Source organism: Cavia porcellus, unplaced genomic scaffold (genome assembly GCF_034190915.1).
Source record: "Cavia porcellus strain 051 isolate PalLab524CR breed Dunkin Hartley unplaced genomic scaffold, mCavPor4.1 scaffold_29, whole genome shotgun sequence".
In the NCBI taxonomy this organism is placed as follows: Eukaryota; Metazoa; Chordata; class Mammalia; order Rodentia; family Caviidae; genus Cavia; species Cavia porcellus.
This window is the reverse complement of record NW_026947512.1, coordinates 22,115,617-22,139,987: the sequence shown is the minus strand read 5'-3', so window position 1 is coordinate 22,139,987 and position 24,371 is coordinate 22,115,617. Positions and strand designations below refer to the sequence as shown.

Genomic DNA, 24,371 nt, shown 5'->3' with positions numbered 1-24,371 from the left:
TTCCTTGCCGGCTTTCAGAAAAACCCACTGAATAAAGGAAAGCGAGGGGCCAGGGTGTTGCTCAGTAATATAAGCATCTGCCTGGCAAGTGTAAATCCTGAGTTTGATTCCTAGTACCAAAAAACCAAAAACAATCAACAAAAATGGAAAGGCAAGAACTCTACACCATTCTTTTGTGATATAAATGCAAGATTTAGAACTTATGTTCATTATTAGTTTATTTTGCAGTTCTAGGAATTGAACCTAGAGGTGCTCTCCCACTGAACTATATCTCCAGTGCTTTTTCACTTCTTTAAATAAAATTAAAAAAATTTTTTTTTTGGTCTTTTTGAGACAGGTTCTTGTTATGCAGTTCAGGCTGGTCTTGAGTTCGCTTTGTAACCAAGGCTGGTCTCTCTAACTTACAGTAATCCTCCTGCCTCAGCCTCCCGAGTGCTTCAATTACAGGCATGTGCAAAAAACATTTTTAAAGTAAAAAATACAATTTTTTTAAAAATGTGGAGACAGGATTTTTTTTTTCTTTTTTGTCTTTTTCATTTTTATTGGTACCGGGGATTGAACTCATGACTGCCTGCTTATAAGGCAGGCGCTTATGCCGCTGAGCTAAATCCCCAGCCCCTAGGATTTTGCTAGATTGCCTTGTCTGGCCTCAAAGTGTGATCTTCCTGCCTTAGCTTCTCAGGTAACTGGGATTGCGTATATATACATACTGTCGTGTCACACCTGGTTTATCATTATTATTAAAATTCACTTCTGTAATATTTGTGTTTGATTTCATAAAACTTGAGCCTAAGGAGCCAAGAGTGTCACCCAGAGTGAATGCCCAGCCTGTTAGAGCCCTGGGTTTGATCCTCAGCCCCACATAAAAAAGAAAAGAGCAAATTCAAGTCCATATGGCTACCTGCCAGTGACTGGGCCTGAGATACCCAATTCATTGCCTTTAATCTTCACCAAATCCTTTGAGGTAAGTATTCTCACCCCTGATTTGCAGTGAGGTCAGGAACCTGCCCAGGTCTCACAGCTGAGTGGTGACAAGCTGAGATTTGCTAGCATGACGCTGGGATGACCCGATACTCAGAATTCTCTAAATTCCACCCTCTTAACCACAGTACTACTACGTGTGGTCAGGAAAGACCTGACTTTGTGTTATTCATAATTTAGCCAGGAGGAGAGCTGACTCAGTCGCCTGGGGCAGGTGCTCCAGGGATCCTGGGTTTCGGGGGCAGTGGGCAGTGGGCAACAGAGGTCTCCAAGTTTCGAGTTTCGGTCAATGTTGCAGTCTGTTTGCCTACTGGATTGTATTGTGCACGGACCTGACCCAGAACAGCTTGCTCCACCTCTCTGGCAGGGTGGAGCCCTTCACTGGAAAGCAGGCCCAGTCCCATGATGTCACACCACTGGGCAGGGCTTCCAGGGATCAGTGACACCCAGCTGACATCAACGAGGCAGAGGGAGCACAGCCCCCACCCCAGGAAGCTCTGAGACCTACTTCACCCTAGCAACAATTGCAACTATAGACCTCTCTCCAGCCTTTGCCAGGGGGTAGAGATCCACTGAGCAGGGAGACCCCACTGATCCCAACACCAGGATTTAACACACAACTAGTTCAGGAGACTGGGGACCACTAACTTGCAGTGTATCTCCCTAGATAAATCATTTGTTCTCTCTGGGCACTGACACAAGGAGCTTGGAGGAATGGTTTCCACATGACCATTTTGGGAGCTCTGGAGGAGGGTGTGTGGGGCCTGAGTCAGCCCCCACTGATCTGTCCCCAGTCTTCCCCACTCCCCAGTCCCTGGTGCCACAGCACAAAGGTATGACTCACTGCTCCCTCCCAGCACCAGTTTCACCTCCTCCCGCCCTCGCCCTGAGCCTTCCCTTGGTGTTTACTCCAGGAGGCAGCAGGTGCACCTGGGTCACCTGGTCACTGCCCCCACACTGGGGGGAGGTGAGGGTTCTGGGCCCGGGGATGCTGGGGCCACGGATGAGCTCACCCTCCACAGGTGGCCTGTATCTGGGAGGAGGACTCTGAGCTACCTGGCTACGTGAAGGGTTGGGGGGGAGGCGGCCCTGTGGTCCGAATGGCTCAGCCCTCAGCTATCTGGCCCCAATCTCCTGGCTTCCAGCTTCTCATGGTTACCAGTGGCCTCCTCGGTCCTCACATCCTCCTGTAGAGAAGCATGGTTCCACCCTTAGCCCAGGGTCATCCGCCACAGCTCAGCCAGTCCTGGAGGGCAGGTCACTGAAAGTGGCAGGGCCACCAGAGCTGCTGCTCACATTGAGGAGGCATGGTGGCAGGCTGGGGCCCCAAGCCCTGAGCTGAGGAAGGGTGACTGGTGGGTAAGAGGAGAAGGCCATTGGGAGACCAGTGGCCCTGTGTTGGGGTTCTGACCATATACCTTGGAGTGTGGTGTATCGGCCTGATCCATAGCTCAAACTAAAGGGGCCTGAAGGGGCTCCCAAGTGAGGCCTCTGAGTCTTTTCCTGTCTCCCACTCTTTCTCCCCCAAAGTAGGTTATAAAAAATGCAGGACTTCAGGGTGAGGCATATAGCCCAGCGGCACAAGCACTTGCCTGGTAAGCCCGAGGTCCTGAGTTCCATTTTTAACACCAAAACAACAACAGAGCCGGCCTCGGTGGCTCATACCTGTAATCCCAGCACTCAGGAGGCTGAGGCAGACGAATTCCAGACTCAGCCTAGGCTACAAAGTGAGCTCAAGGCCAGCCTTAACTGTACAGTGAGACCCTGTCTCAAAAAAGACAAAAAAAAAAAAAAAAAAAAAAAAAACAATAACAACAAAACAGGACACCATTTCTCCAAGGCAGGTTATAGAAGCTAAAACTTCCTTCTGCTTCTTTTACCAAGGGATCCTTCACATCTGAGAGAAAGGCCACACAAAGAGGTCAAGAGAAATCTGGACAGGCCTTGCTGGGTCCCGATCAGTGTGTGAGCATCAGATCACACCCTTTGTCCAATCACATTGGTATGTAGTTGCCCATTCTTCATGAAACCTAAGCAAACAAACAAATAAAAAAATCAGTTTTCCCTGGGCTTTGGGTCTTTATTCCTGAGCTCTAAATAAAGCTGTTATGCTTTGCATTTGGGAGGCTAAGGAAGGAGGGTCACAAACTGGAGGCCAGCCTGGACTACATAGCCAGAACCTATCTCAAAAAAAAAATTTTGTTAACCCCTTGTGTGAAGATGAAAAAAAAATTATACTGTGCTCATTAGCCTATCTGTTAGAGGAGTATTAGCTGTGACCAGTGTGATAGGTGAGGACACGTACCACACCTTCCCACACCTATGCCTACTTCTGCTTCAACCTGGGATAGGGAACAGTGGGTGGGGAGGAGGGAGCTGAACGGTTTGGTAAAGGACGCTGGGCTGTGGATCTGGATTTTGAGTGCTGGCTTGGCCACCGCCTCTTTGTGACCTGCAGCATGTCCACTGGCACTGCCCGGTGCCCCCATATTCTCATTTGTGCAAGGCAGGAGCTTAGGTGGATGAATCAAGGCTCCTGAGAAGCCTGGCTTACAGTGGTTGCTGGGAGGGCTTCACCAGCCTGGCACCAGACCTTCCCTTTCCCCCACCAGCTCTGCATCTGCCCTCAGGAAAGAAGAGACCTTTCTGGGTCACTGAAGGAAAGATGGTGTAGGAGTGGCAAATCCTGTGTGAGGTGGCCCCAACCCCCTAGAAGCTCCCCTGCAGATACTCGAAGAGCCGTGGCCCAGCCCAAAGCCCAGCCCCAGGCTCCAGGCCACTGAACAGACAACAAAGCCAGGCAGGTGGAAAATTTCCTCTGGCGCTCTGCCCAGGCACCCTGGATGACATCTGCGCAGACCCAGCGAGTAAGAGCCAGGAGCCCAGGTGCCCACAGGTAACCTGGCAGCACTGGGAGCCCGCAGGCGCCTGCCTGGACCTCTGTAGCCAGACTGTTCCCCACCACCCGGCTGTAGACATGTATCCTGCTTGAGCAGGCAGACAAGGAGGCCGATGGACATGTGTGTGGCTGTTTGCTAAAGCGTGGGAGTGGCCCAGAAGTCACAGCCCTGGGCCAAGATCAGCATGGGACTCCAACCCGGGCTGAGTGGGATCTGGGATGCTAACAAAGGGTCAAGCAGAAAGAGAGCGTTCCTGCGTCCTGTGGCCTCCTGCTGTCTGCCTGTCTCCACCAGTGACCTTGGCAGTGACCCCTCCTTGAGATCCACTGTGCTCCTCCCAAGCCCAGGCGTGGTGTCCAGCCTTTCTCCTGGAGGACGTGCAACACTACACTCTGGCCCAGGAAAAGTGAGCAGCTCGTGCAGATGGGAACTTGAGACTGGGAGGCAGAATCCTTCTCCTGCATGGTCAGGGAACCCTGGGTCTGGAAAGCCAGTGCAGGACGCCCCCATGAGCCTTTTCTCTGTCCTTGGCCAGACTCTCTCGGGAGACCCACAAGTTACCATGACAACATCACCTGCCCCTCTGGTCCTGGATGTGGTCTCTAGAATGTTTACCCACAAACACTTCCATGTTGCCTGTCAGTTCAGGCTGCTCTTCTGGAACTGAGGAAACTGCTTTCTGGCTTTTCCAGGTCCCAGCCAGCCAGCCCCTCTCTCAGGCTCAGAGGGCCAAGGAGTCAGGGTGTGGTGAGGTCAAAGGGCGCCCACAGCCTGCTGGGAAAGCTACCCAAAGGGCATATCCCACTAACCCGAGTCAGCAGCCCGTGAGCGTCATCACCCGTACAGGGAACATTGTCCGTCTGGCCTGGCAGGAGAAGGCCCTAAAGATAAGGCAGGCCGTGACCCCAACTCCATGACAGCCAATTAGCTCCGCTTCAGGAACCCAACCTCTGTGACTCACTGGCAGCCAATCCGGAGGCTGAGGCCCAGGGACCTTTTCCAGCCAGACACACCTGTACCCTGCTAGCCATCTGGTGGACCACACCCAGCCTCAGCCATTCTAGAAGAAATGGAAGTCTCTTTGTGCAGCTGCTCTCCAGCGCTAATACAGAGGCGGACACAGGCGGACACCCTGAGCCCGGAGCCGGATCCCAAAGTGAAAACACACATCTGCCCAGGTGAAAGCCTCCCCACCCCAGCCTTCTCCTTCCTGCTTCTGCCATCAGTCATTCTCCTTGGCCTCCTGGCTCTGAGACTGACAAAAGTAAGGAGGCCAGGACACTGCAACAGATCTTGCCCAGTGGTAGCTTTGTGAACTGTTAGGACCAGCAGTGACCTAAAAACTTTCCCTCTAATTTCCCTTCACCCTCCAAAAACCCACAGAAGACAGAAACCAAATGAGCAAATGAACTAACCATGGCTGTGATCCCAGTGCTCTGGGTAGCTGAGGCAGGAGGATTTTAAGTGTGAGGACAAACTGGGCAATTTACCAATTTAGCAAATTGTGCCTCAAAATACAAAATAAAAAGAGTTAGGGATGTAGCTTAGTATGTAGGCTCTGGGTTCAATTCTCAGGCCTATAAAAACAAAATAAAATGAAACAAAAATATATACTCATGAGAAACAAGGACCAGTGATATCCCTCAGTGGCACAGAAAAAAAACCAAAATGAGCACATAAACAAACAGACAAACAAAAAACCCAAAAACCAGCCAGGTATGGTGGTGCCCCCTTGTAATTCTAGCTCTTGAGAGGTTGAGGTGGGAGAATTGCCTGAGTTCAAAACCAGCCTGGGCTACAAAGTGAGTTCAAAACCAACCTGAACTCAAAAAGACAAAAAGGCAAAAAACAAAACAAACAAACATTGAATATTACAGAGTTCTCTCTAGGAATGCTGGGTTTGAGGGGACTTGAGAGCTCTAGAAAATCGGTGGTGGTGCACACCTGTAATCCCAGCACTTGGGGCTGAAGCAGGAAGATCTCTGAGAGTTCAAGGCCAATTTGGGCTATATTATGTAACCTCACATCAAAACAACAACAACAAAGCCATTTTATATGGGCAGGGCCCAGGACTAAGACAGAGGGTTCCCCACCCAGAGGACAGTGTGGTGCTTACTGTTGATGATGGGGCCAAAGTTCTAGGAGCCCGGTCAGATGCTGGCCCATTGTTCTGCCGAGAGGACTTCCTGAGTGGGTGCCCCCAGCTGGTTTTGGAATCCAGGATGCCTAGAGGAAGGGATGGGGAAGGGGCAGTGTGTTGCCCCCAGCCTTCTGGCCTAACTCTGTCCAAGCGCTGGCAGAGTTGAGTGGAGATGTTATTGCTGTTAGTGCCAGAGTTCCAGGCTGTGCTGGAGGCATCAACAGCCCTGGCAGGTTCAGGGGAGATCCATACATTGTCAAGATGTGTGATCCAGAAGCAGGGTGCTCCTACTACCTAAGACAGAGCCACTAGTCTTGGCCTTGACAGAGCTGCCATTGTCCTGCTGAAAACAAAAATATCTAATGTGAGCCAGGCACTAGGGAAGTCATGGCACATGGGAAGCTGAGGCGGGAGGGTTGCTAAGAATTTGAGGCTAGCCTGAACTACACAGTGTGATACCATGTCTCTTACTACGTAGTATCAAAAAAAAAAAGTCCTAACGTGTATGAAGTACACTCTTCATGTCAGATGCTGTGCTGGGCACTGGGGAGGCTGGCATGACAAAGGTCCTGTGGTTCCTGCAGTTTGCTCTCACACTATTTTTGCTTTAGCAAAAGACCCTCTCAGCCCCCATGTGATCAACCCCAAATTTTGGCAAAACAAAGAGTAAGTCTGCAGGTAAGTCCTGCAGATGCACAGGCATTTGTCCTGGTTTAGACAGGAGAGGAAAAGACTGAATCCCAAGAGAGCTGCAAGGGAGGCTGGGGGTGGGCAAGAGCTCAGTGACAGAGACTTTCGGAGCCCTTGGCCCAGGGTAGCCCGGGCAGGTAGGGCTGGAGGTCTTACTGTCCGTCCCTGGGTCCAGTCTCACACTAGATCTTGCACTGCTGCTTGGCTCTGGCTATCTGGGACGATGGAGGCTGACGGGGCGGGGTGGCAGGCGGTGTCGGGAGGCAGAGTGGCACAGGCAGGGTGTCTGAGTCTATCTTTAGCCTCCTTTGCATTGCAGGGAATTTCCTCCATCTTTCCCGCAAGGAGGTGTGGCTGGGACCTTTGTCTCCCTCCTTCTGAAGCTCTTTGTTTCTGCTCCACCCCAGACCTGAGCCTGTGGCTAAGGTGGGTGTAGCGTGAACTCTTGGCGGGAAGCCCCATTCCTGGGTGTCCCGGGTATTGGGGTTCTAGCAGTACGGTTCCTCAGCAACATGAGGTGGAGCACATTTCGAGGAGGCAGAACGGTGGGCTCTGAGGACCCCAGGGTGGAAACTGGAGAGGGGATGCACCCTTAGCCCAGGTCCAGGGTGTAGGAACAGTGGGGAGGAGGAAAGGAACTGACTTTTATTAGGACCAACCTTCGTTTAGGAGGTGTCCTGCAAGTCCTGTACTTTAATGTTCAGGATAACGTGGAAGGTGCGTGCTACCTTCCTCATTTATAGGAGAAAGAAAATGAGATTGGCACAGGTCAAGTGATGTTCCCACTGCTGCACAGCTTGGAAGCGTGGGACAGTGGTTCTGTGTGACTCCAGCTGCAGACTGTGTCCAGGACAAGCCATGGACTCCAGGGAAGCGGGGGAAGGAGCTGCCCTGCAGCCGGGGAAGACTCCGGAGTGGGAACTCATCCCTGCATTTCCTTGGCTTCTACCCAGACCTTGAGGACGCAGGGCTAAGTCCTCTTCAGCTCTGGGAAGCTTTCTTTTCTGCCAAGCACTGGGGCTTGGCGGCTCAAGCTGGGACGTCAGAGCAAGAAAGCAGAAAGGGACACAACCCGGGCACCTGACCATGAATAATCTTGTGCCCGCCCTACTGCTGTCTGGCAATGAGATGAGGTTTGGGGTGAAGGGAGGAGGGTGTGGGTGCTGGTGCCTGAGGGCTGGGAGCTAGGGCCAGGGGCCATGGGACAGGTGACATCAGGGTGTGGTCATTTGCTCCTCAGGCATTCAAGCTACCCCTTCTCAGGTCTCCAGACTCACTCCAGGTTCCAGAACCAGGACCTCAGCTGTGCAGGGACCAGCAGCATCCTGGGGATGGACTGGCCCAGGTGTCTGCAGGAGCGATCCCCAGTGCCTGAGGTCCCCAGGGCCTCGCCGCCATCCACCTGTTCAGCTGCAGGCCTTTAGAAGACAGGAGCTGGTGGACAGGCCAGTGGGCTCCACCCAGCTGGCCGGCTCTTCTGGCCCCAGCCCCTTTCTTGCCTGGAGCTTACGTTTCACCTCCCGTCTGCCTAACTGGCTCCCTCACTTCCACCAGGCTCTGCCCCAGGAGAAATTCCTCTTTGGCCCTCTAGGAAGCCTTCACTGACTCACCCAAGCCCCGCCCCAGCCCAGCTGACTGCCCTCAAGGCCTCAGTTCCTAGACCACCCCTGTCCCTCACCACTGTGGTGATGGCCAGGCTGTTCAAGCACCTGTGTCCAGTCTTCCAGGGAACACAACGACCACGTGAATTTTTTCCGAGACACATCCCTAGGAAAGGAGCAATGTGAGCAGACTGTGACCTTTCTGGCAATGGAGTGTTATTTATCTATTTATTTATTTATTTATTTATTTATTGGTAACTGGGATCGAACTCGTGACTCCCACTTGTCAGGCAGGCACTTATGCCACTGAGGTAAATCCCCAGGCCCTTGATGCTTTATTTTTTATTTATTTATTTTTTTATCGGTACCAGGGATTGAACTCACAACTGCATGCTAGCAAGGCAGGAGCTTATGCCGCTGAGCTAAATCCCCAGCTCCAATGCTTTATTTTTAAATTTTTATTTATTTTTGGTTTTTTTGAGACAGGGTCTCACTGTGTAGCCCAGGCTGGCCTCTAATTCAAAGTAAGAGCCTCCTGCCTCAGACTCCTGGGCTTACGAGCATGTACCAGGGTCTTGTACTAAACTATGTCCTCAGTCCTTTTTTATTTTAAGATAGGGTCTAACTAAGTTGTAAAATTGTATAGACTGGGCTCAAACTTGAGATCCTTCTGTCTCAGCCTCTCAGAGTGCTGACATTACAGGCATGGGTCACCTTGCCCAAATTCTTCTGAGCATGTTACATGTCTCCCACATAGAATGCATTTTGTAAACATTTGTTCAGCAAATATGTGACTTACTCCCTTCCTATTGCACATATGTTTCTCATCAAAGGTTGGGATTTTATTCTGATGGGGCAGCCAGTTGGGTCCCAAAAGTCCAGGTCACTGAATTGGAAGAGTCCTCTTTGGCCTAGTGAATGGGCAGTCCTGGCTACCAGGGAGGCTAACATGTTAGCCTCCCTGTCAGGATCATTCAAATCCAGTTTAGACCAGCCTCCTGAACAATATATCGAGCCCCATCTTTCTACCCACAGCCCCCCAAAACCTGCCATTAAACACCAGCTGAACAAAATCAGTGTGGTTCTTGGAAACAGCCCAAAGCCCGCCCCCCCAAATATCAGTGTGGTGCTGGATGTAGATGGCCCACATGAGGAAAGTTGCCAGCATAAAAAGACCTGGAAAGGAAGTATAGCCTTGTGGGTTCTCTTAATGGTGTTGTTTGGAACTGTTGGTTCTCCTGGAGGAGCTTGTCATGCTGGCTTCCCTGATATGAACTTGGCTGTTATCATTGGAGGAGCTTGGGACCTTGTCCCTGAGAATGGCTGCAGTTTGGGGCAGCTTTGGTCTTTACTTTGAGCATTGCTTCCTGGCTCTGGAGGGGAAGATGGGTGCTATTTTATCTCTAGGAGATTTGTTACACTGGCTTCCTGATATCAACTTGGCTGCTTTCATCATTGGAGGAGCTTGGGACCTCATTGCCATTGAGGATGGCCATGGTACTTTTCAGGAGAGCCCTGGTCTTTATTTTGAGCATTGCTTCTTGCCTCCAGTACAGAATCCTCAACCTAGGGGCACAGATTCTTCACCCTGGCATAGACTCTGGCTTCCACCACTGACAGTTGGGCCTTCCCGGTGCAGATTCGTGAAATAGCCCTAGTCCTCCAGTTGGACTCATGGGAGGCATTGTCATAGGCTCTAGGTTTTCAGCTGAATTCATGCAAGTTATTGCCATGGTTTTCAGGCCCTTGGCTGGATTTTCTAGGTTTTTGGTGTGCAGACAGATTTCCTGCACTTCTTGTGTTTGATTCTGGATGACTATCATAAAATAATACATAAATGATGTGTCCTGTATTGTCTTGTTCTCCTTTAACCCTGATTACAGAACCATTTATGTGTTCTTTTATTAGACTCATGCTTTAAGTGCCACTGAATTCCAGGCACTGAGAACGCAGCTTGAAGACGTGGAACCTGCCTGTTCCAGGGAGTCTGATCCCAGGATGCCCTCATCCTCCTGCAGCCCCCTGCCATGCATTTAGCAGGGGGACCTTTACATTTGAATGCAGTTGGAATACTTTATATGACAGTTTTCCTCCAGGCTGCATCAGGGTCCCTTGGAGGACCTGCTTAAAAAACAAAAAAACTGTAATTGCGCTGGGCACAGTACTGCACGCTATAATCCCAACATTCTGGGAGGCTGAGGCAGAAGGATTCCAAGATTGAGAATAGCCTGGGCAACTTAATAACTTGGCAAGATGTTGCCTAAAAATAAAATAAAAAAAAAAAAGGGCTGGGGAAGGCCCTGGCTTCAATCTCTATATTGAAAACAATTACAACAGTAACAGACACTAGTTGCTGGTTCCACCCTAGCTTCTAATTTAACAGATCAAAGATAAGAACATACATTGCAAACAGATTTCTATTATTAGAGGCCCTATCTATTTAAATCATCTATCTATCCAGCTATCTGTCTTTAACTCAGGAGTAAGGACAGAGAGTTTTCCATCTTTTATTTTTCCTTTAGATCTTTTGATGTTTGTTTGTTTGAAATAGTGTTTTGCTGTGCTATGCAAACTGCCCTTGAACTCATGGTGATCCTCCTGCCTCAGCGTCTTGTGTGCCGGCACTACAAGATCCCAACCACCACTCTGGCTCACAGTGGTTGCTTCCTTCATTGCAGTGTCATTGCATGAGGATGGAAGTCACTTTGTTCTAAGACAGTGCCCAGCACACAGTAGATGCTCAGTGAATCTTCATAAACTGATCACTGACGTCACAGGACCCCTCAGCTGCCAGGCTGGGACCAGGTCCCAGGTTCCTGTCCAGGAATTGAACTCATGACCTCATACTTGCCAGGCAGGCGCTGTGCCGCTGAGTCATATCACCGGTCCCCAGGTCTCTGACTTTTAAGGGGCACTTTCCCGCCAGTGGGCCCTGGCCTGTCCTCTGGAGCAGGACCCCAGTGTCTCTTGGGCCCAGAAACCCAGTGCCTGGAGGGGAACTGCTGCAGCATTTGGGGGTTCATGGTATCTATGCTTCTCCCAATTCTACTCAGTTCCTGCTTCGGGCTACCTAGTGTCCCTTCCTGGAGAGGGGAACTTGACCCAGAACAGCCTTTCCTTGTCTTTGGCTGCCTCTCCTCTCTCTGAGCACCAATTTCCAAATCTGTGAAACGAAGATAACAGACACTGCTCTACCCCATCAGGCTATGTGAGAAATAGTGAGTGAGTTCCAGCAGGAGGCAGCATCAGGCAACACTCATACCCTGCTTTCCGTCTGCCAGACGCTTTTCTAGGAATGGACACAGATGAGCTCACAGGTGACCAAGTAGCAGCGCCCAAGTCAGGGGTAGTGGCACACACCTGTAATCTCAGCGTTCTGAGGGGCTGAGGCCAGAGGATCCCAACTTGGAGCCCAACCTGGGCAATTTATGAACTTGTGAGACCCAGTCTGAAAATAAAGAGTGAGCTGAGCGTGGTGGTGCACACCTATAATTCCAGCACTAGGTAGGCTGGGGCAAGACAATCACCATAAATTCCAGGCCAGTTTGAGCTACATATTGAGTTTGAGACCAGCCTGAACTATACAGTGAGATCCAGTCTCAAAAATAAAATAAAAAGCTGGGTGTGGTGATGCATGCCTGTAATCTCAGCACTTGGGAAGCTGAGGCAAGATGCTCGTGAGTTCAAGACCAGCCTGGACTGCAAAGTGAGCTCAAGGCCAGTCTGAACTGCATAGTAAGACCCTGTCTCAAAAAAACGAAGTAAATACATAAAAAAATAAAATTAAAAAAAATAATAAATAAAACAAAAAGTGTTGGGGATACAGTTCAGTGCAAAGGGCCTGGGTTCTGTTTCCAGTGCTATACATTTGTGTGTGAACACACACACACACACACACACACACACACACACACACACACACACAGAGTGGCAGAGCCAGGCCTGACATCCAGGCAGTCTGGATGCACCAAGTATGTCTGGCTGGAGAACCAAGCACCTCCTCAGGGAGAACCCAGCGTTTCCCTCATTTTTGGGTGGCCTCTGCATGGTAGTTCAGGGTCCTTCACCCAGCCAGGGCCAGCAACAGCCCAGCCTCTCCCATCCCTTGGATCTAAGCGCCTTTTCTGTCTCCAACATGGCGGGGAATTCCCAGGGAGAAGAATGGGGAATTTTTGGGATCGTGGAGACATTCCCGTGGCCCTGAAAGCTTCCACTTCTGCCCTGTGTGCTTTGAGGATGCACGATGCCCCCTTGCCAGGGAAAACGGAAGCAGCAGCAGGCACCGTAAGGAGCATGGGGCCCACGCTAGGCCTCTCAAGGGCGGTGAGCTGGTTGTCACACTCTGCCATCGCCTTGGTCACGGACCCACGTCATCTCTTGTTAGATCTTCTTGGACCGCACAGAAGTCTGCAGACCAGGATTGGGGCGTGGGCCTTGTGTGTCCGCCAGGAGCTGAGGGACTCTTGGCGTCCACCTCTGAGCCTCTGGCCCCACCTGGCGGCTGCTATGTCCCAATGTCCTCCCGGAGACTCGAACAGGGAGTGCTCTTTACTGAGCACGACTGCGTGTAGGGTACATTAGGACGTGGGAAGTCGCATTCTCATGAGCATAAAAAAAAGAGCAGTGGACTCACATTTGGTTGCTTCCCCGGATGCCAGGCCTGTAGTAGGGTCTGTGCCACGTTGGCAGTGGCCGGGAGCCCTGAGTATCCGCAGTAGAGAGAGACCTAGGAACACCTGGTATTTGACTTTGGAAATAAGAGCATTGGTACATGTCTAAGAGCCTTTCCCATATCAGTGAGTTCTTCAGTAGAATTGGATATTGGGCTGAGAATATAGCTCAGTAGCACAGCACCTGCTTGGCAAATATGAGGTTCTGAGTTTGATCTTGGTACTAAAAAGAGTTGGGATTGGAAGTCTGAGCCCAGTCTGGGTAATTGAGCTAATAAGTGAGACCTTATTTCAAAATAAAAGTAAAAAAAAATGGGCTGGGGACATGCCTAAGTGTGAAGGCCCCGAGTTCAGTCCCCCAAGACTGCCTAAGTAAATAGAGAAAGAAGGAAAGAAAGAGAAAGAAGAGAGGAAATGCTGTAAAATACACAAAGGAGTTGTAGCTTTGGAGTTTGATAAACCTGCATCTGGATGCCAGCTGTCACTCACTAACCTTGCACCCTCAGGCAAACTGTACTACCTCTCTGACCTCAAGTGACAAACCACAGATGAAGAGCAAATTATTCAGAGTGCTTGTGACAGGCTGGCACCTGGTGGGAATGCAGGGAACAGCTTGGGCAGTGGGGATCTGCTCACCTGCATGCCCACATCTCGAGGCAGTGGATGTGGGTTCGGATGGGAGGAGTCTTGGGCCCTGAGAGTGTGGACAGGAGGGGAGGCAGGGTCTCTCCGGGGCAGGTATGAAGGCTGGTTGTCAGGGGGATCAGTTCTGAGCACGGACTGAGCACTGAATGCTCAAGACACAGCCTTTCCCCAGCCTTCCTAAGGCTCAGAGTGCAGTGAGACTCCCGCTGCCCTCCTCCACTGTGAGCGTCTGGTGGGTGACTGCAAAGGGGACAGCTGAGACAGCAAGGGGTGGGGGACTTGCCTGACCTGCTGACTCCACGGTGACCTGGCTGGAGCTGCCTCACCCCAGGCAAGGTCTCACTATGTAGTCCAAGCTGGCCTAGAACTCATCATCCTCCTGCCTCAGCTTCCTGAGCACCAAGGTTACAGCTGTCCACCGCCACACCACCTTTTTTTTTCCCTGGAGACCCGATTTTGTTTGTTAGTTCATAGCACTGAGGTTTGAACTCACAGCCTGGTGCTTGCTAAACACATGCTCTGCCATGAGTATACACTCCAGCTCTTTAAATTTTGTTTTCTGAGACAGGGTCTTGAGAAGTTGCTCAGGCTCGACCTCAAATGGTAATCCTTCTGTCTCTGGTCCCAAAGCAACAACAATTACAGGTTTACTGGGGACTGAGCCCAGAGACTTCACACTGAGCTATATCCCCAGCCCTTTTTAAATTTTTTTATTCTGTGACAGGCTTGCTAAGTTACTAACTTGCCTAGGTTGGGCTTGAACTTGGGATTCTCTTGCCTCAGCCTCCCAGAGCGCTGGGATTACAGCGTATCCCACCATAGGCAGCATGTGGCATATCAGGGCCCCTGTGGGTAGGGCGTCAGGTTTTCTGGTCAGGAAGTCTTGCAGTAAAGCTGCTTCCAAGTTGGGGGTCCCCCACCCTGGGAGACCTTCCTTAACATTTACGCTGATTGTGTAAGTGACATCCAGCCCTGGTCAAACAAATAGGTGTCCCTGGTGGGCAAGGAGCAGGAGCATAGCCTCCCTTCCCGAACTCCTTTTATTCCATTTTCCTCTGAGCGATGTGGGGCCCCTGTGTCTCCTCTGCCCTGTCCCTGTCCCCACTGCCTGCGCTGCAAGTGTGCTGCTGACGTTGCCCATCTGCTGCAGGCTTTCTCCTGGGCTGCAGCTGCTTCCCTCCTGCCCTGCAGAGCTCCACATGTGCACAGCATCCCCGCTCGCTGGGACTCCTCACCTGTGCTGTGCAGTGGGGGACTTGCCCCGGCCTCTCTGCTGCCTTTCCATACTGCAGTTTCTCCTGGAACCTGTGGTTTTGCCTGCCTTCGCATCCACCTGCTCCTGCTTCCAGAGGCCCAGCTGTCTATTGGGTCCTCTGCAAAGCAAAGGCGACGTCTCTGTGTAGTAGCCTGTGAAACCTCTCTGTTGCCTTAGGTAATGGCTCAGCGCCCAGGTGTGGCATACAAAGTCCCTCCCTACCCCTCCAGAACAGACCTCTTGATATGAACATAGAAGCCCTCTCCATGAATCCTCCTGCCCCCCAATCTCCTCCAAATGACACATGCTGCTTTCAGGAATATCACCCACCCCACATTGGTGTTGCCGAACCTTGAGTCTGTGGCATCTTCTGCCTGGGACATCATCCCTCTCCCCAGAGTCTGTTAGGCAACCATAGCAGGTGTCAGGCTCCATTCAGATGTCCCCTGCTCTGGAGGTCTCCCAGGACTCCCCCCACACCCGCCCCGCTGCGCCAGCTTCCTTGGCATTGTGACACTTGCCTGTCACAGCATCAAGTTGTAATTATTTATTTGCATAGTTAGTTATTTTCCCCGCTGGACCAAAAACTCCTTAGCAGCAGAAGTTTCTTGTTTTGTTGTTGTTCTAGGAGTGAGGCCAGGGCCTTTGCACTGAGCCACATCCTTGGTCCTTTACTTGTTTTGTTGTTCTTAATGTTGAGATGGAGGTGGGGTCCTGCTAAGTTGCGCAGGTTGGGGTCAAATTTACCTTTCTCCTCCTGTCTCAACCTGGGACTCTAAGTGTATTCCATCATGACTGGCATCATTTGCATTTCTGTACCCTGTGTCTAAAGCACAGCAAGGGACATGGTGGCTCATGCCTGTGATCCCAGCACTTAGCAGGCTGAAGCAGAGGGATCCCCATGAGTTTGAGGCCAGCCTGAACTATATACTGAGATACTGTCTCAAACAACAAAAACAACAACAGCAGAAATAAAGCACAGCAGATATTCAGTAAATACATATTATCCATCTTGTGTCTGGCTCAGAGTATAGTGGACTTTTTTGTTTTTATTTTTGTGGTGCTAGTGACGGCCTCTACAAACCTCATATTTCAAGTCTGAAAAGTGGATTCCAATAGCATTTATGCCATAGAACATCACGAGGAGTCAGCGAGAAACCAGCTGAGTGCTAGGACCTGCTAAATGTTCAAGGAATTTGGTGATTGTTTTGGTCAGTTTCACAGATTGGAGCTGCCTTAAAATCAGGTAGAATCAGACAGGAGAGCTACACCTAGTTCTCATCGCCCCGCTGCATCGATGGGCAGCTGTGATCCCATGCTGGCCTGAGCAGGTGCCCTCTGAAGGCGCCCCAGTCCAACTTGCCATGGTCCTGGGCCTGCAAGGGAGGACTTGGAGGACAGCAAAGACTTCTTTGTGACCAGCAGAGGGCCTGGCCAGCCCGTGGCCTGTGGGTGGGAGGGAGGGCCGGCTATGCAACGCCTGATAGGAGGCGGACCCAGCCACCAGCTGCCTCTTGGTTCTGCCCAGCACTTGGGTCCCCAGCCTTACCTGCTCTCCTTGGGCAGCTGCTTCCTGTGTGTCCGGCCATGCGGTGGCTGTGGCCCCTGGCGCTCTCTCTCTCTGCTGTGTGGGCTGTGGGCCAGGGCAGGGTCTCCAGTGGTGCCCTGCATGGGCACAGGGTTGAGGCCCAGGAGCAGCAGAGCCGGTCCAGGAGGGGCACTGAGGCCAAGGTGGCCAAGGAGGTACAGCACTATGTACCTGAGGAGTGGGCTGAGTACCCACGGCCCATCCACCCTGCGGACCTGCAGCCCACCACACCCTGGGCGGCCACTAGTCCCAACCCCGACAAGGGTGGTGATGCCCCAGGCATCGGGCAAGAGCCTAAGGCCAATCTGACGGGGACGCCGAGTCAAAGGCTACAGATCCAGAACCCACTGTACCCGGTGACTGAGAGCTCCTACAGTGCCTATGCCGTCATGCTCCTGGCCCTGGTAGTGTTTGCCGTGGGCATCGTGGGCAACCTGTCGGTCATGTGCATCGTGTGGCATAGCTACTACCTGAAGAGTGCCTGGAATTCCATCCTCGCGAGCCTGGCCCTCTGGGACTTCTTGGTCCTCTTCTTCTGCCTCCCTGTTGTCATCTTCAATGAGATCACCAAGCAGCGGCTGCTGGGTGACATTTCCTGCCGGGCCGTGCCCTTCATGGAGGTAAGTGTGAGCTCTTGTGGGCCCCAACTGTGGGGCTGCCTCCAACAGTCCCTGTCACTTTCTTTAGATCCAAACTCCCCCTCCCCTCGCCCTTCCCTTCATTGTTCTATCCAAGAAGTCCTTTGTCCTTTGTCTCCCCTATGCTGGAGCCACTGCTCTGCACCCACAGCACCCGATCTTAACACTCTGCCCCCAGGCAATGTCAGAAGGAGCTAAGGTCTTCCAGACCCACTGGGGGCCAGGTCAGTGCCCCTGCTTTGAGTGTGAGCACCAGGGCGACAGAGTCATCTTCCCTTCCTGACTGGGACTCTGTGGTCATCACTGTTGTGTCTACCACTAGCCTGAGTCCTCCCCGAAAGGCAGGACTTGCATTTGGGCACTCACTGCTGTTAGTAGTGCTCTGGTTTCAGCTCTATCACTGACATACAGCTCTGTCACAGGGCAGGGCACATCTCCTCTCCCACTTCTTATCTCCCATGGTGGGGGTAGACCACTTGTTCCTTCTAAAGGGTCTATTCTAAAATTCTGAAGTAAGCCAGGTGGGGTGGTACACACCTGTAACCCCAGCACTCTGGGAGGCTGACGCAGGAGAATCAAAATTTCAAGCCCAGCCTGGGTAATTTAGTGACTTAGGAAGACCTGTCTCAAAATAAAAAATAAAAGAAAGAACTGGAGATGTAGCTCCATGCAAAGCTCCTGTATTCAATCTCCAGTACTGAAAAGAAAAAAATTTTCTAAAGTGTGCCATTATGTCCTTAGTTCTGGAAACTCCTGTGTGATGACAAACCCATGGTATTAAAGGCTGTGTAGGGGCTGGGAATTTAGCTCAGCGGCATAAGCGCCTGCCTTGCAAGCAGGCAGTCGTGAGTTTGATCCCTGGTACCGATAAAAACGAAAAAGACAAAAAAAAAAAAAAAGGCTGTGTAGATCACATAGAGGAAACGTAATCATATCACTGAGAAACTGGTCCGCTGGGTGTAAAGTTGTGTGAAACCAAGACGCTCTTCTCTCCATGTGAAAACACAAAATAAGGAAGCTGCATTTTAACCCCTGGCTGCACGGTAACAGTGAAGAGTGTGGTAACTGTGGCCTCCCCCGAGGCTGTCGTTCCTCTACAGATGCTGCTGCATGACCCCGGTGACTGCCCAACTGGAGAAGGACTCAGGACTGGGGATGTGTGCAGGTCTTGCTGCCCGCTGTGTTCCACGTGGTGTGTGTCAGTGATGATTTTACGGCTGAGCCGGGTCTCTGAGGCTTGGCCCTCCTGTCTGGGCAGATCACCTGATGGTGGCCCAAATTCCTCCAGCGTGAAGGGGACCCTAAAGTTGGGGCAGCCTTTGCGGTTGAGTCTCATCCCAAACTCCCGGCCTGGCTTGGCTGAGAGAGGTCAGAGAGACACAGGACTCAGGGTTGGGCAGTCAGGGTCAGGAACTGGGCTTCTCTCATCCCTAGTAAGTAATCTTGGTTATGACCTGCCAGCACCTCAGTTTCCTATCTGAAAATTGGAGATAGTAATAACTATTTCAATTATTTCTTTTTTTTTAGTACTGGGGGTTGGACGCAGGGCCCACACACTGAGCTACTTCTGCAGTTCTTTTTACATTTGAGACAGGGTCTCACCAAGTTGCTAAATTGTCCAAACTGAGTTCTAACTTGAGATCTTTCGGCCCCAACCTCCCAGAGTGCTAGGATTGCAGTCATAGCCACCACGCCTAACTTTTGTTTTTTGTTTCCAGTGCTGGGGATTGAGCTGAGGGCTAAATTGTGTGCTACTACTGAGTTAACACTTGCTGTATCTCTGTCTGTCTGTCTCTCTCTCTCTTTTGCAGCACTGGAGGTCAAATTCAGTATCTTCACATTGAGTTACAGCCCTGGTCTTTTTTTTTTTTTTTTCTTAAAGTTTCACATTAAAAATAAAATGAGCCAGTGTGGTGGCACACGCCTATAATCCCAGCACTTGGGAAGCTGAGGCAGGGGATTGTTGTGAGTTCCAATCAGTCTGTAATACACAGTGTATTCAAGGCCAGCCTGGACTACAAAGTAAGACCTTGTACAAAACAAAAACAAACAATAAAAAAATAGAAAAAAAATCCCCTTGGCTAAATTGTTAAATTGCTCAGGCTTGGTTCCAATTTGTGATCCTCCTGCCTCAACCTCCAAACTGTTAGGATTAGAGGTATCTGCTGACATTACTCATCAGCCCAATTCTTGAAGAATTCAAAGGGTAAACATCATAAAGTACATAGAATGTAGGGTGGCTTTACTTGGGACTGGTGTAGGGAAAGAGGGAGGGGCAGACATGTGAGTTGTAGCTTCCTGGGGCTGAGGCCAAGGACTACAGATCCAGGTTGCTGGACAATGGAGGCCCAGCCTGACTGGGTTGCAGCCCATCCCTCCCTGTGCTCCTCGGCCTTCCAGGAGGGTGGAGATGACCCAGCAGCTGGTGGAAGCTGGGCGCTGGGTGGAAGTGGGGACAACAGCTCTGGAACTCTTCTGCAGGAGGATCAGGTGGGCCTCTGGGAGGGCAGGGCAGGCAGCCTGAAATAAACTTGGGGATGATCGAGGGTGCGGGGAGAGAATGGCATGTTTGCTTGGAGCTGCAGGCTGCTCCGCCACAAGCCTGGGCTCCCTAGCCAAGAGGAGTGGGGGCTCTCACCAAGGACACCCGTGGCAGTGCGAATAAGCCTGGGATTGTGTTTCCAGCCTGCAGAGTGAAGGCTTTGGACAGGAAGGCCATTGGAGCACAATCCCCGGGTGTGGTGGGGGCCAGTCTGGGAGCTGAGCTGCTCTCTTCCTCTTTTATGCTGTTTGGCTCTTTCTTCCCTGCCGCCTGGCTTCTTCCTCCTGGCGAGAAGGGTCTTTCCTGTGAGTCCGATGAATAGTGTGTGGGGTGAGGGACACTGGCTGAGCCAAGGGACGCTCAGCTGGGCCTTGGATCTCTCGGATGGAGGGAGGAGGAGAATGTGTCAGCCGTATTCCCAGGATCATCTCCCATAGGTCAAGAAAAAGAGGGACTGCAGAGACACAGGGTTTCTGTACCTGTCCTGTTCTTCCTCAGAGATGATCTAGACTCCCAGACTGCTGGGGGTGGGTTGGGCACCCCCTGGCCTGAGAGAAGAAAGGAGGCAGGTGCCATGTGAGCCCCAGCTCCACCACGGGGTGGATCGGCACTGGGGTCCTGGAGGAGTCTCTTCTTGCATCAGACTCCATTTCTTAAAGATTGCTCACATATAGAAACTGCTCCATGGCCAAAGACCATGGCCAAATGCAAGCCATACCATTGTTTCATTTTTATTTATTTATTTTTGTGGTGCTGGGGACTGAACTCAGGGCCTTCACACTGAGCTATATCCCAGTCCTTTTTAAAAATGTTTTTATTAAAACAAAAAAGCCAGATAAACCATGAAGTTGCTCAGACTAGGTTTGAACTTGTGATCTTTCTGCGTCAGCCTGGCAGACTCCTGGGGTCACAAGTGTGCAGCCTTAGGCCCAGCCCCACGCTGGTCTATGCTCATGATACAATTCATTGACTAATCCAGAAACCAGGGCTCCCCACTTGTCCCTGTAGGTTCTGACCAAGAGCTTCTTGTCCCCTCTGCACCTCTGCCTGCAGGTTTCTTCTCTGGGAGTCACGACCTTTAGCCTCTGTGCCTTGGGCATTGATCGCTTCCATGTGGCCACCAGCACCCTGCCCAAGGTGAGGCCCATTGAGCGGTGCCAGTCAATCCTGGCCAAGCTGGCTGTCATCTGGGTGGGCTCCATGACTCTGGCTGTGCCGGAGCTCCTGCTGTGGCAGCTGGCACAGGAGCCAGCCCCCACCACAGGCACTGTGGATTCGTGCATCATGAAGCCGTCAGCCAGCCTGCCTGAGTCCCTCTATTCCCTGGTGATGACCTACCAGAATGCCCGCATGTGGTGGTACTTTGGCTGCTACTTCTGCCTGCCCATCCTCTTCACTGTTACCTGCCAGCTGGTGACGTGGCGGGTGCGGGGCCCGCCGGGCAGGAAGCCGGAGTGCCAGGCAGGCAAGCACGCACAGTGTGAGAGCCAGCTCAACAGCACGGTGGTGGGCCTGACCGTGGTCTACGCCTTCTGCACACTCCCCGAGAATGTCTGCAACGTGGTGGTGGCCTACCTGTCCACCGAGCTGACACGCCAGACCCTGGACCTCCTGGGCCTTGTCAACCAGTTCTCCACTTTCTTCAAGGGTGCCATCACACCAGTGCTGCTGCTGTGCGTGTGCCGGCCACTCGGCCAGGCCTTCCTGGACTGCTGCTGCTGCTGCTGCTGTGAGGACTGCGGCGGGGCCTCCGAGGTCTCCGCTGCCGAAGGCTCGGAAAACAAGCTCAAGGCCGAGGTGTCCTCCTCTATCTACTTCCACAAGCCCGGGGAGTCGCCCCCGCTCTTGCCCCTGGGCACACCTTGCTGAGGCCAGGCCCAGGGGAGGGGACGGGGTTGCCACCCTAGGCCCAGCTGGTCCTGCTCTTTTCCCCTTAGGTCTTGCGTGGCTGCCTGTCCTGCTGTCTATTCGGACTTGGCTCTGCTTGTACAAGTTTGGGGTTGTTAAAACCCCCTCCCCAAGCAGGGCTTTTCTTGTCACTCTGAAGGGCTGTCTAGCACTGTCCTTGGCACAGGTAGGCCTCAATCCTTCTAGGTCCTTAGAGCTGCCCAGAATCTGAGTCCCACCACTGGGAGCCACAGTGAACCTGCACACTCCTGGCTGTGCCCACTTTCTTCTCTTTGACCCTGTGTTAATGGGGGTCATCACCCCATTCCCACCTGGGGCCCCATCCCAGAATGGGGGCTCCTTGGTGGAAGGCAGTCCAGGATGCTCAGTAACCTCTTCTTTGGACTGGATCTGTCCCTTCTTCTGGGGATTTCCCTCTGCTCTCTCTCAGAGGTATCTGGGTTGTCCTTGGTTATGTGCTTTTCTATAGAAGGCTCTTCCCAAACATCAATAAACTAGATAGAACTACCCTGTACCCAGCGCGCTTTCTTGAGCCCTGTCTTGGCCATGCTGGAGGCACCAGGGCTTTCCCAGGACTCAGCCATGCCAGGGATGCAGTCCTCCTGACCACCTTTGGCTGGCTGTGGCTGCTGTCTTGCCCTGGGGTCTCTTGAGGGACAACGGATGAGGGGCTTGGGGAGCTAAATGACTACATCTTCATCCTGATCTAAAACCAGCATCCTCTAGCAAGTCAAAGGCTGCCAACTTGTCCTCTCTGAGCCCCCAGTTTTGAGTCACTTTCAACAAAGCCCCCATTTAAGGGAAGCCAGTGGTCTTCCCTCTGTGAGCCACGGGGCTTCCCAGCCTGGCACTCTGAGAGCAGCTCTTGTTTGGTTCTTAGAATGGACTGTTTTGCCAGTAGATGGTCCAGCTGCTTGGCCCCTGGCTGCCCCCACACCGCCCCCACCACACTCCCCTTCCTGGCAGGGCAGGGCTCTGTCCCATGTCCCCAGCAGACCCTGTGCCTCCTCCCACTGATCCTGCCCTTGAAGCCTGCCCTGCTCTAGCTGTACCTCTGGAGTTCCCCAGAGCACTACGCATGGCCACCACATCTACCTAGGATGTCCACTGGCACAGGGCCTCAGGAAGTGTCCCTTGGGGCCCAAGGATGGCGAGTGGCAGCAGATGCTGAGTAGCTTGGGCCTTGTTCTCCCTGTCTAGCCACCCACATGCCTTGCCTCTGCCTGCCCAGTGCCTCAGTGCCCCGGGATCTTAACAGCCTTGTTTTCTCTCCTTGGCACCCACCCCCAGGGCCAGTGACACCGTTGCTAGAGAGGCCGTTGCTAGGTGATGGCCCTGCCATGTACTGAGGAATGACACCAACCCATTTCTCCGCAGCCCTGTTGCCACAGTGACCAAAGCCTCCAGCTTTGTCTGTAGAAACTTTGGATGGGAGGGGGCATGGGCTGGAGACAGGGCCAAAGGCTGGCTCCCCCAACCCTTCCTGTGCTGCAAGCCTCTCGCATCCTATATGCACCAATAGCTTCCTAAGGGAGGCAGGAGGGGGCCGGGTGAAGCGAGGTGAAGCCAGAGATGGGGCAGGGCTGAGGACAGAAGGCTTGGTGGGGGGCACGGCAGCATCCTGTTTAGGGGGTCTGTTCCACAAAGGCCACCCTTGGTCCTTCCCTCCTGCTGGCTCGGACGGAAGGGAGAGAGATGGTAGCTCCAAGGTCCTGCTGCCACCACCTCCTCCCAGGCCTGCCAGCGTGAATGGCCTGCAGAATCAAGTCAGCGGGCCAGCCAGCCTTGGGAAAGAGCCACAGTCCCTCCAGCCTGGGCCAGCTGGGGAACAATGTGGGGTTTGTTGCTTAGGGGTCCTAGGCTGGGGGGTTGGGAGGGAGGTTGGCATAGGGGTGGGTGTGGACTTGAGCTGGGGTGGAGGGGGTGCTGACAATCACCCCTTGAAAGCAAGCAGCAGCAGGTTAGCCCCGAGACCCTGATGCCTGAGAGCGAGTGAGGGCGACCTTCTAGGCCTCCCTACTCTGCCAGTGGTGTGGGGATGGGGAAGATCACCTCCTTCCGTCTCAGTGTCATCATCCATTTATCCTGGGACTTGACTGCACCTGCATGGCCTGTGCAAGTTCCTTATCTGTGAAGCAGAAATGGTCTCTGCTTCCCAGCATTGCGGTCAGCATCTGCCCGGTGCCTGGCATCTTCTCTCCATTCCCAGGAGCTTTTGGGAACTGCAATCTCTAGTACTACATGGCAAGCCTGGCCAGGGTATTCCTAAGACTCATCCAGTTTTGACATCAGAACGCAAACACGACAATCTGTATCTGTCACGCTCCTGGTCTGTTCCACCTGAGCAGGTTCTGCAGATCCTGCCTCAGGGAGCCAGGAGTGTGGGACCACGGCTTGCTCCAGGGTCACAGACTCACACCTCGTCCGGGGTTCAGGACAGCAGGACACAAGAAGAGCTCAGCCCCAAAGTGCTCCAAATGAAAGAAGGTGGTGGCCTTCTTCCAGCTCCCAGCCAGGGGACCCCAGCCACCTTTGCAGTGTGGGAGGAAGGAGACAGAGCCTGGGCCCACCTTCAACCCTAACTGGTCGGACACATCTCACACCTCTTGGGGACAGAAGTTGTCAGAGAACCTTCGGTTCCAGCTGCCAGGTTCCATGTAGTCCAGCGGTGGAGAACCTGCGGCTGCGTGCTGCAGCGCAACGTTGGCATCACTGGAAGCTCTAAAGGTTCATCAGGGCTCCAGTCCCTCCTCAGGCCCTTCTGGCGGGTGTTTCTCTAATGGCCCTCAAGGCTGGACAGTGCCTCGGAGAAG

The 24,371-nt window shown here is 52.5% G+C and overlaps 1 protein-coding gene and 1 long non-coding RNA gene across 6 annotated transcripts; one reads left to right on the top strand and one right to left on the bottom strand.

Annotated features, from left to right (window-relative positions):
• Positions 1 to 200: 200 nt before the first annotated feature.
• LOC111758274 (uncharacterized) lies at positions 201 to 16,550 on the bottom strand. 5 transcript variants are annotated; one of them, XR_010044519.1, is made up of 5 exons: positions 16,432 to 16,550; positions 12,946 to 16,328; positions 8,390 to 8,478; positions 5,998 to 6,364; positions 201 to 3,011 (listed from the first exon to the last, which is right to left on the bottom strand). It is a non-coding gene; the product is annotated as an uncharacterized LOC111758274 (long non-coding RNA). The 5 variants fall into 5 exon arrangements; XR_010044521.1 differs by having other exon boundaries at positions 12,946 to 13,038; XR_010044518.1 differs by having other exon boundaries at positions 8,390 to 16,328.
• Positions 16,470 to 22,065, top strand: Gpr37l1 (G protein-coupled receptor 37 like 1). The gene is made up of 2 exons (XM_003474835.5): positions 16,470 to 17,090; positions 20,704 to 22,065. The coding sequence occupies exons 1-2, from the start codon at positions 16,470 to 16,472 to the stop codon at positions 21,517 to 21,519; spliced, it is 1,437 nt and encodes a 478-aa protein (XP_003474883.1). The 3' UTR covers positions 21,520 to 22,065.
• Positions 22,066 to 24,371: the final 2,306 nt, after the last annotated feature.